The sequence below is a fragment of the Schistocerca americana genome, chromosome 7 (assembly GCF_021461395.2).
Source record: "Schistocerca americana isolate TAMUIC-IGC-003095 chromosome 7, iqSchAmer2.1, whole genome shotgun sequence".
NCBI classification, from domain to species: Eukaryota; Metazoa; Arthropoda; class Insecta; order Orthoptera; family Acrididae; genus Schistocerca; species Schistocerca americana.
In genome coordinates this window covers 231,360,693-231,373,187 of record NC_060125.1, presented here as the reverse complement: position 1 = coordinate 231,373,187, position 12,495 = coordinate 231,360,693, and the positions used below count along the sequence as shown (strand labels likewise).

At 40.5% G+C, this 12,495-nt stretch overlaps 1 protein-coding gene across 2 annotated transcripts in view; it reads right to left on the bottom strand.

The window, feature by feature from the left end:
- The window catches only part of LOC124622127 (zinc finger protein 732-like), a 44,775-nt gene that overhangs the window by 19,524 nt on the left and 12,756 nt on the right, over nt 1-12,495 (bottom strand). For both annotated transcript variants that reach the window (XM_047147743.1, XM_047147741.1), the window contains exon 3: nt 83-728. In XM_047147743.1, the coding sequence (XP_047003699.1) occupies nt 83-728 (646 nt within the window). The remainder of the gene's footprint in view (nt 1-82; nt 729-12,495) is intronic.

The window sequence follows — 12,495 nt, the reverse complement described above, 5'->3', positions numbered from 1 at the left end:
CTTTAAGACGGCCAATCTATTTATCCTTTTACCAACAGTAAACAGTTTAAGTGTAATAAATGAAAACAATGGAAAAAATTACCTCCTTTTGCCTGCAGATTTTTCATCTGTCACTGCAACATTCTCCATCTGGTCTTGTTCTTTGATTATGGTAGAACATATTTTCTTGGGATTTTTCTGTTTTCTGCTAGAAGAACACTTGCGTACATTTTCTGTACATTCCTTCATCACTACAATGTTTTCACCTGCACAAGTCCTACCACTGCTAGTACTAGACAAATCGAGGGCAGATTCACACAGTGCACTCCTGGATGCAGCAAGCCTCATGATACAGTTCTCCAGCCGGGTCTGCAGGTCAAGCCTCGCAAGAGCTGCTTCTTTCTTATCAACTGCGGGTGCTGTTTCACAGAAGGAACTATTTGGTGAGATCCTGGTACTAGCACTCTCACAAACAGGAGAAGCTGTGGACGAGAGAGGCGAACAAGATTCCAGTGACGATGGCTGTGTGTCAGCAACTTGACCGCTAGTATGTTTCAATGCTGTCTCCAAAATGCTTTCTTTCTCTTTTCCTTTATGTCTGTGGAAACAGTGAAGCTCACCAACATTTTCACTTGGGGCTTCGCCCTCAGGTTTTCTTTCCAGGACATGTTGTGCAAAATGCTGTAGTAAGAGAGATGCTGAACTGAAGCTTGCCTTGCAGTCTGAGCATTCCAGGCAACGTAAGGATTCTGAAAATAAGATATTTTGTAAGATCATTAAGTATGCTTGACATGTTTCATATAACTGTTAATAAAGAACACTATGTGTCTTACACATTGTATTCAACTGCTGGACTATAGACTTATGAGAACTCTACAACTCGTAACTTGATTTCACATTGTTGTACTAATTGCAAAAATGCCAACATTTGGAAATGAGTGTAACCTTCCAAGAAGTACATAAAAGATTTGTACAGCAATGTAACCCTCTTGGCCCATAGACTGCCTCTGCGCCAGTACCATTATTTCCTAGTGAAAGGGTTCAGTCTCACTCTGATTCAGTCAATGGGCCAAGGGAGTTACATTACGGTATAAATCTTTTCTGTACTATTTGGGAGGTTATAATCATTTCCAAATGGTGGTACTTTTGCAATTAGTACAACAATGTGAAATCAAGTTAGAGTTGTGGAGTTCATGTAAGTCTATAATCCAGTATGAAGTTTTTTTACAAGTGCAGGTGTTTAAGGAACACGTGGAGCCACTGTAATAAGAAAAGTATAGTAGCTAATTACATACAGAAGTCACCAAAGTGCTATGTAATAGTTTTTCTTACTGTGTTGATACACAATTTGAAACAATACATAGATCATCACAGAGGCACGTACAAAGCACTGCTACTCGACTGGTAGTGGGGAAGGTGTGGCATAGGTGTAGCAAGTGCACTTTAACTGTCAAGGCTCTTCTTTTGCTGTATGGATTATAGGTTCACAAAAGTGGAAGACTGCGAAATGCTTATGTGATTCTCAAAAGTAACCCACTGGCCCAGTTTTCAGGGGAAGTATGTTAAACAAGAACAGAAATAATTATAATATTTAACATATATTCAATAACCTTTTCTTTCACTAGTGTGGATGCTTGAATTGTGACTGTAGCTATGAGCATGCATTCAACCATCCGTACAGCTTTGTGCAACTTGATGGATAAAGTGCATTACTAAAATACAAAATTATCTTCTATTTCACAGATAAGTAAATACAAAACATAAAGTGCAGACCTCAGAATCACAATTTTACAACACACAGGTTACACACCTGTTTGGTGTACAGCAGACTTCTCATTTTATAACTACAGGGAGCCCCACATAAAACCAGTATGCCTGACATAAAAGTTAATCATCTCTAGTTGAATTGCTTGTGAAGTGGTAAAACTGTTTCAAAAGTTGGCTACACTGCATTTTATCAGAGTGTTGAGTGGAGCTGTGTGTTTGTGTGTCAGTTACGAGAAGCTCATCTTGTTGACTTGTTACAGAAATGGGGCAGTTTGCATCAGAGCAGCGAATTGATGTTGTGGAGTATTACGTAAAGACAGGTTCCATTAGAGTTCATTATTGTAACTGGCTATTTAATAGCAAATACTAACAGTTACTTTGACCCCTCACTTTACTTTATGTTGGACGAGGGCTGGTTTCATTTGTCAGATAATGTAGACTCCAAGGATTGCAGATAATGGTCTCAGGACAACCCTCATATTTTGCATGAGGATCCTCTAAACTCAGAGACGATAGATGTTTTTCTGGCATGCAATTATTGGCCCCATATTTTTCAATTACACCTTAAACAGTACCAGACACCCAGATTTTTTACTTTCTCTATGCACATCCAACCAAGGTATGGCCCACATCACCAATGTGTTCCCTGAAGACAGACGTAGAGGCCTCTGGCCCCCAAGGCCCCTGGACTGAAACACTGTGATTTTATTCATGGGACACACTAGAAAAGCAAAGTGTATGTTGGCAATCCTTGCACAATAAATTATCTTAAACAGATTACTAGATAAATTAACAACATCACATCAGCAGAATTATAGCACGTTAAAGAGTAACATCATCACACAAAGTCAGCAATGCCTGGATGCCCACGGCCAACACTTCGAGCATATCTTATTAACAGGTGACCAGTTTTTAACATTACCAATTATTTTTTAGCTAGTTCATTGTTACTTCACTCTCAGGCATGAGGTGTATTGGTGTTACGTGGGACACCTTATATAACAGATTAAACATGGAATACAACCTTTATTAATATACATCTCCTACATCTGAATTTAATTTTTTATCCATCTATGATGATCATTTTTATTCAATGTTGAATTTTCTTACACTACTAGATACCATGATCTGCAATTCCATTAAAATGCATATTTAGGCAATTCTAAACTGACACAGACTACAACAATGAGAAATATTATACGAGGGTGAGTCAAATGAAAACCTTAAATTTGTGCTGTTATCTTGTAAGATGGTAAGCGTGCTACAACCAGCGTGCAGAATGGCCTGTAGGTGGCAGCATAGTGCAGATGCACACATACTGTCGCAGTATCAGTAAAAAGATGGCCGTCCCATTTGCAACTTGCACCAGGGAAGAACAGTGTTCTGTTATTCGGTTTTTGCGTAGTGAAGGTGTGAAACCTACTGAAATTCATCGGCAAATGAAGGTTCAGTACGGTGATGCGTGTTTGTCACAGCAGCAAGTCTACGAATGGAATAGGAAGTTTGCAAATGGTGTGACTTCAGTGGAAGATGCTCCTTGTCCAAGTCAGGCACGAGTTGCAACTCCACAGAACATTGCAGCAGTTGAAGCCATAGTGAATTAAAACCGCCGAGTGACACTGAATGACACTGCAGCATGTTTACAGATTAGTCATGGGTCAGCACACCACATTGTGCATGATGTGCTCCAGTTTCACAAAGTGTCTGCAAGATGGGTGCCACGGCAGCTGACTCCTGCAATGAGAGAACGATGTGTTGATGCTTATGAAGAACTTCCTCAGCGATTTGAACGAGAAGGTGATGGCTTCCTTGCAAGAATCGTTACTGGGGACGAAACCTGGGTTCACTTCCACCAACTGGAAATGAAGAGAGCATGCAAGGAATGATGCCATTCCTCATCACCAAAACTAAAGAAGTTACGTACACAACCATCAGCAGGGAAGATTATGGTGACACTCTTTTGCGACGAAAAAGGCGTCATTTTGGAGCATTACATGCCTAGAGGGACCACTGTCACCAGCGCATTATACACTCACAGATCTACTAAAAAAACATCTGCGGCCTGCAATAAAATCAAAGCGGCGTGGATTGCTGTCAGTAGGTGTCCTTTTGCAACATGACAATGCAAGGCCCAACACTGCCCGTACAACAGTTGCAACAATCACAGTCCTGCATTTTGAGTGTCTTCCTCATCCACTAACTCATTACACCTTGCCCCAAGTGATTTCCATATGTTTGGACCACTCAAAGACAAAATGGGAGGAAAGATGTTCGATTCCGATGAAGAGTTACGCCACGCGGTGCATGAGTGGTTGCGCGGACTACCAAAAGAATTTTTTTCTAAAGGAATTTATGCACTTTGTAAGCATTGGAGGACTTGCATTGAGTGTGGGGGAGATTATGTTGAAAAGTGATACAGCTTTGTACCACTTCTGCACAATAAATAATATTTTAAAAAATATTTAAGGTTTTCATTTGACTCACCCACGTAGCTTTAGCAACTGCTGTACAACTTATGTTTATTTAGTTGTTACGCCACTTACGAGAAACTCTTCTCAAGCGCACCTGCATTTATTTAAACTCAAGGGAGAAACAAACCTTGCTGAATAGTGCTGAAACAAAGTGACCTATCTGTTTGTAGTTGTCAATTGTCTGTGCTTATTGGATACAAACTCACTCACTCATTTTACACGGCAGATCACTAAACCGGCCCCCATAGAAAGTGGTTGTGTCATACAATAAGTGTATTTCTGCCAATTATGACAAAACGTTTGTGCAAAATCATCAATAGTCTGAAAAATAAGACATGCATTCTGAACCATTAATACACACTTTATTATCCAGCTCACATTCAACATAACGCACAACACTGTTCATTTTGCAAAACACTTCTACTTGTGTTTTCAGAAAAATTACAATTCTCCATAAGTTTTATTACTTTTTACAAGAGCAAAATTAATGTATTTAATGCTTCATACAGTCAGGTTGCTAAGAGTCACCCTGGGGTAGCTCCACACTGTGCACTCCGACTTGACAACAAAAGATGAGGTGACTTACCGAACAAAAGCGCTGGCAGGTCGATAGACACACAAACAAACACAAACATACACACAAACTTACCTTAGGGGGAAAAAAGGACAGGTATACACTCGCACACACGCACATATCCATCCACACATACAGACACAAGCAGACATATATATATATGGTGTCCCAGCTATCTTGTCCACCCAAAATATCAAAATATCTCTGGAACAATAACAGCTATTGGAAAACGACTTTCACCGGTATCAATGTAGGCCTGGGGCCCATGAATGTACATATTTGGAAACATTCTAAAACGAAAGCATATGTGTTTTTTAACACAAACTTATGTTTTTTTAAATGGACCTCCTATATTTTTTCCTTCAGAAATCCATAGCATGGCAAAGCACATACACAATGGCATTGATTGCATCGCAATATTCCCATTACATCCCGAGATATTGAGACGCGAAGTTGACACTTGAAACACCCGACATGCACTGCTAGCGCACGTCCTGAGGCTCAGGCATGAACCCCCTGCTGCCCGTAGCCGCAGCAGGATGGCAGCAGACCGTATTATTCATTTCGGACCTCTTGATAAGTATGGAAGTGTGATTACGCATGTCAATCACATCGCGATTACGGGCAGCATGGTGTTCACGCCTGAGCCTCGGGACGTGCGCTAGCAGCGCATGTCGGGTGTTTCAAGCGTCAACTTCGCGTCTTAATATCTCGGGATGTAATGGGAATATTGCGATGCAATCAACGCTATTGTGTATGTGCTTTGTCATGGTATGGATTGCTGAAGAAAAAATATAGGAGATCCATTTAAAAAAACATAAGTTTGTGTTAAAAAACACACATGCTTTCGTTTTAGAATGTTTCCATATATATATATATATATATATATATATATATATATATATAGGGAAACATTCCACGTGGGAAAAATTATATATAAAAAAGATGAGGTGACTTACCGAACGAAAGCGCTGGCAGGTCGATAGACACACAAACAAACACAAACATACACACAAAATTCAAGCTTTCGCAACAAACTGTTGCCTCATCAGGAAAGAGGGAAGGAGAGGGGAAGACGAAAGGAAGTGGGTTTTAAGGGAGAGGGTAAGGAGTCATTCCAATCCCGGGAGCGGAAAGACTTACCTTAGGGGGAAAAAAGGACAGGTATACACTCGCACTCACACGGATATCCATCCACACATGCAGACACAAGCTTGTGTCTGCATGTGTGGATGGATATGTGCGTGAGTGCGAGTGTATACCTGTCCTTTTTTCCCCCTAAGGTAAGTCTTTCCGCTCCCGGGATTGGAATGACTCCTTACCCTCTCCCTTAAAACCCACTTCCTTTCGTCTTCCCCTCTCCTTCCCTCTTTCCTGATGAGGCAACAGTTTGTTGCGAAAGCTTGAATTTTGTGTGTCTATCGACCTGCCAGCGCTTTCGTTCGGTAAGTCACCTCATCTTTTTATATATATATATATATATATATATATATATATATATATATATATATATATATATATAGAAAGAAACATTCCACATGGGAAAAATATATTAAAAACAAAGATTCCATGACTTACCAAACGGGAAAGCGCTGGTAGATAGGCACAATAAAAAATGAGATCCATCCTTCATGAAATCCTCCCCACTCCACCAAGAGTGTCTTTCCACAGTCCACCTAACCTTCGTAACCTCTTGGTTCATCCCTATGAAATCCCCGAACCACCTTCCCTACCCTCTGGCTCCTACCCTTGTAACCGCCCCTGGTGTAAAACCTGTCCTATGCACCCTCCCACCACCACCTACTCCAGTCCTGTAACCCGGAAGGTGTACACGATCAAAGGCAGAGCCACGTGTGAAAGCACCCACGTGATTTACCAACTGACCTGCCTACACTGTGAAGCTTTCTATGTGGGAATGACCAGCAACAAACTGTCCATTCGCATGAATGAATGGACACAGGCAGACAGTGTTTGTTGGTAATGAGGATCACCCTGTGGCTAAACATACCTTGGTGCACGGCCAGCACATCTTGGCACAGTGTTACACCGTCCGGGTTATCTGGATACTTCCCACTAACACCAACCTATCCGAACTCCGGAGATGGGAACTTGCCCTTCAATATATCCTCTCTTCCCGTTACCCACCAGGCCTCAACCTCCGCTAATTTCAAGTTGCCGCCACTCATACCTCACCTGTCATTCAACAACATCTTTGCCTCTGCACTTCTGCCTCGACTGACATCTCTGCCCAAACTCTTTGCCTTTAAATATGTCTGCTTGTGTCTGTATATGTGTGTGTGTGTGTGTGTGTGTGTGTGTGTGTGTGTGTGTGTGTGTGTGTGTGTGTGTGTGCGCGCGCGCGCGCTCGCAAGTGTATACCTGTCCTTTTTCCCCCCTAAGGTAAGTCTTTCCGCTCCCGGGATTGGAATGACTCCTTACCCTCTCCCTCAAAACCCACATCCCTTCATCTTTCCCTCTCCTTCCCTCTTTCCTGACGAAGCAACCATGGGTTGCGAAAGCTTGAAATTGTGTGTGTGTTTTTTTTATTGTGCCTATCTACCAGAGCTTTCCCGTTTGGTAAGTCATGGAATCTTTGTTTTTAAAACTTATATATAAGACCTGTAAGTGAAGTTCACACAATTTTGACAAAAGAAGCACCTGGTATGTCTTTTCAGTATAACAAGAGTATATGCGGACTCTTAGAAGATTTTTACATCTATACTCTGCAAACCACCGAAACACATGGAAGATGATACTTGTCACGGTGCTTCATAACAGAGGTTCTTCCCATTCTATTTGTGCATGGAGCATGGAAAGAATGCTTACTTAAATGCTTTTGTCCACACAGCAATTAGTCAATCTTGTATTCACAATTCCTATGTGGGGTTATAAAACAGCCCCTTGGGCACCCTTTGCACCCCCTGAAGAGACTACATTTATTTTGTGTTTAGTTAATTGTTTAATCCCTCTCCGTGAACCATGGACCTTGCGATGGGTGGGGAAGCCAGCTAGCTCCACAGATGACAAAGAGATTGAAGAAATGTATGAAGAGAGAAAAAAATCATTCAGTTAGTAAGCGGAGATGAAAATTTAATAGTCATGGGGGACTGGAATTCGATAGTAGGAGAAGGAAGAGAAGGAAAAGTAGTAGGTGAATATGGAATGGAGGTAAGGAATGAAAGAGGTAGTCGCCTGGTAGAATTTTGCACAGAGCATAACTTAATCATAGCTAACACTTGGTTTAAGAATTATGAAAGAAGGTTGTATACGTGGACGAGGCGTGGAGACACTGGAAGGTTTCAGATAGATTACATAATGGTAAGACAGTGATTTAGGAACCAGGTTTTAAATTGTAAGACATTTCCAGGGGCAGATGTGGACTCTGACCACTATCTATTGGTTATGAACTGTAGTACACTAAAACTGAAGAAACTGCAAAAAGATAGGAATTTAAGGAGACAGGACCTGGATAAACTGAAAGAACCAGAGGTTGTAGAGAGTTGCAGAGAAATCATTAAGGAACGGTTGACATGAACGGGGGAAAGAAATACAGTAGAAGAAGAATGGGTAGCTTCGAGAGATGAAATAGTGAAGGCAGCAGAGGATCAAGTAGGTAAAAAGATGAGGACTAGTAGAAATCCTTGGGTAACAGAAGAGATACTGAATTTAACTGACGAAAGGAGAAAATATAAAAATGCAGTAAATGAAGCAGGCAAAAAGGAATACAAACGTTTCAAAAAAGGCTAAGCAGGGATGGCTAGAGGACAAACGTAAGGATGTAGAGGCATATATCACTAGGGGTAAGATAGATACTGCCTACAGGAAAATTAGAGAAACCTTTGGAGAAAAGAGAACAACTTGAATGAATATGAAGAGGTCAGATGGAACACCAGTCCTAAGCAAGGAAGGGAAATCAGAAAGGTGGAAGAAGTATACAGAAGGCCTATGCAAGGACAATGAACTGGAGGGCAAAATTATGGAAATGGAATAGGATGTAGATGAAGATGAAATGGGAGAAATGAAACTGCGTGAAGAGTTTGACAGAACACTGAAAGACGTGAGTCAAAACAAAGCCCCAAGAGTAGACAACTTTCTGTAAGACTAATGATAGCCTTGGGAGAGCCAGCCTGACAAAAATCTGGTGAGCAAGATGTATGACACAGGTGAAATACACCCAGACTTCAAGAAGAATATAGTAATTCCAGTCCCAAAGAAAGCATGTGTTGACAGGTGTGAAATGTATCAAACTATCAGTTTAATAAGTCACAGATGCAAAATACAAACACAAATTCTTTACAGACAAATGGAAAGCCTGGTAGAAGCCGACTTTGGGGAAAACCAATTTGGATTCCGTATAAATGTTGGAACACGTGAGGCAATACTGACCCTACAACTCATCTTAGAAGAAAGATTAAGGAAAGGCAAACCTACATTTCTAGCATTTGTAAACTTAGAGAAAGCTTTTGACAATGTTGACTGGAATACTCTCTTTCAAATTCTGAGGGAGGCAGGGGTCAAATACAGGGAACGAAAGGCTATTTAAAATTTGTACAGAAACCAGATGGCAGTTATAAGAGTCGAGTGGCATGAAAGGGAAGCAGTGGTTGGGAAGGGAGTGAGACAGGGTTGCAGCCTATCCCCGATGTTATTCAGTCTGAATATTGAGCAAGCAGTCAAGGAAACAAAAGAAACACTTGAGTAGGAATTAAAATCCATGGAGAAGAAATAAAAGTTTTGAGGTTTGCTGATGACATTGTAATTCTAGCAAAGGACCTGGAAGAGCAAATGAATGGAATGGACAGTATCTTGAGAGGAGGATATAAGATGAACATAACCCAAAGCAAAAAGAAGATAATGGAATGTACTCGAATTAAATCAGGTGATGAAGAGGGAATTAGATTAGGAAATGAGCCACTTAAAGTAGTAGACGAGTTTTGCTATTTGGGAAGCAAAAATAACTGATTAAGGTCAAAGTAGAGAGGATATAAAATGTAGACTGGCTGTGGAAAGGAAAGTGTTTCTGAAGAAGAGAAATTTTTTAACAATGAGTATAGATTTAAGTATCAAGAAGTCTTTTCTGTAAGTATTTGTATGGAGCGTGGCCATGTATGCAAGCGAAACATGGATGATAAATAGTGTAGACAAGAACAGAAAAAAAGCTTTCAAAATGCGGTGCTACAACAGAATGCTGAAGATTAGATGGATTGATCACGTAACTACTGAGGAAGTACTGAATATAATTGAGGAGAAGAGGAATTTGTGGCACAACTTGAATAGAAGAAGGGACCAGTTGATAGGACATGTTCTGAGGCATCAAGAGATCACCAATTTAGTATTGGAGAGCCCCTCGGAGGGTAAATATCACAGAGGGAGACCAAGAGATGAATAAATTAAACAGGTTCAGAAGGATGTTGGTTGCATTAAGTACTTGGAAATGAAGAAGCTTACACAGGATAGGGCAGCATGGAGAGCTGCATCAAACCAGTCTCTGGACTGAAGACAACAACAACAATTGTTTAATGTACAGTGTTACAATGCACCTATACCACTAATTAGTATGTTTGAGGGAACATACGTAAAATCTGAGTTTGCTGTTGTATTCTGCACTCAGTAACAAGTTTGTGAACACGCTAGAAATATTTTGTTTCAAAAAATTACTAACAAGGGAACCTCCCCATCGCACCCCCCTCAGATTTAGATATAAGTTGGCCTTGAAAAACTGAACACAGATCAATCAAGAAAACAGGAAGAAGTTGTGTGAAACTATGAAAAAATAAGCAAAATATACAAACTGAGTAGTCCATGTGCAAGACAGGCAACATCAAGGATAGTGAGAGGTCAGGAGCGCCGTGGTCCCGTGGATAGCGTGAGCAGATGCAGAACATGAGGTCCTTGGCTCGAGTCTTTCCTCGAGTGAAAAGTTTAATTTTTTATTTTCAGACAATTATTTTGCGAAGCTGCACAGGTACACAGAGCAGTATTGTTTACGTGATCGTGTGTCAGTTATCAAAGTTTAGGCACTCACACATAATCAACTTCGCTCTCCAGGACATGTTCAGGATTTGACGGTCTACACACCAAAAAATTTGAAAACGTTAAAAACATATGTTTTGACAGAGCACAGGGAAAACTGTGCGACTGTGAAACTGTTGCATTCATTTGTTGCAGTTTAGGTGACAAACTCTTATGTTTCCATCACGTTTTTGGGAGTGATTATCACATCCACAAGAAAACCTAAATCGAGCAAAGTAGAAGAATCTCTTTACCCATTCGCCAAATGTACAAGTTAGATGGGTCGACAACATATTCCTGTCATGTGACGCACATGCCGTCACGAGTGTCGTATAGAATATATCAGACATGAGGAATCAGTTGACCTATGACCTTGCAATCATATGTTTTCAGTTCCCATTGGAGAGGCACGTCCTTTCGTCTACTAATCGCACGGTTTTGCGGTGCGGTCGCAAAACACAGACACTAAACTTATTACAGTGAACAGAGATGTCAATGAACGAACGGACAGATCATAACTTTGTGAAAATAAAGAAAGTAAACTTTTCACTCGAGGGAAGACTTGAACCAAGGACCTCTTGTTCCGTAGCTGCTCATGCTAACCACAGAACCACGGTGCTCCTGAGCTCACCCTATCCTTGATGTTGCCTATCTTGAGCATGAACTACTCAGTTTGTATATTTTGCTTTTTTTTTTTTTTTTTTTTCATAGTTCCACACAACTTCTTCCTGTGTTCCTCAACTGTGTTCAGTTTTTCAAGGCCTATCCACAGTGCCAACTTATAACTAAATCTGAGGGGGGTGCGATGGGGAGGTTCCCTTGTAAGTAACTGATCTAAACTTGTTACACTGATGAGTACAAAGCTTGCAGCTTCCAAATTTATTTTCGACAAATCGGATTTGCTATTTCTGATAAACATATTATTTGGAATCCATACACATGGTAGGAACACTTTTCGGTCTTTCTTTCAACTGTAATTAACTAAAATGCAATATGTATTATTATTTTCTGGATCTTTTAAGCTACTTTGGAATTCTTAATGAAATTATGTTCGCATCCACTCAAAATTGTAAAGCATTATTTTTGCTATTTTTTTATGTATGTGAATTAATTTTGTGACACACTTTTAACTGACATTTCCTAAAATTTGTAAATCATGATTGTCAAGGTTTGTTGTAAATCATATAAATACCAGCAGTTTGCATACAGCAGGAGGGAAATTTGTTACCAACCTTCAACAGAACAGCATGTAGGACTTTGTTTACACATTTTTTGCCACCAAACATCTTGTGTGTGAATAAAGCAGTTTTATGTAAAATCTATCTCACTAGGGGTAAGATAGATACCGCCTACAGGAAAATTAAAGAGACCTTTGGAGATAAGAGAACGACTTGTATGAATATCAAGAGCTCAGATGGAAACCCAGTTCTAAGCAAAGAAGGGAAAGCAGAAAGGTGGAAGGAGTACATAGAGGGTCTATACAAGGGCGATGTACTTGAGGACAATATTATGGAAATGGAGGAGGATGTAGATGAAGATGAAATGGGAGATATGATACTGCGTGAAGAGTTTGACAGAGCACTGAAAGACCTGAGTCGAAACAAGGCACCCGGAGTAGACAATATTCCATTGGAACTACTGACGGCCGTGGGAGAGCCAGTCCTGACAAAACTCTACCATCTGGTGAGCAAG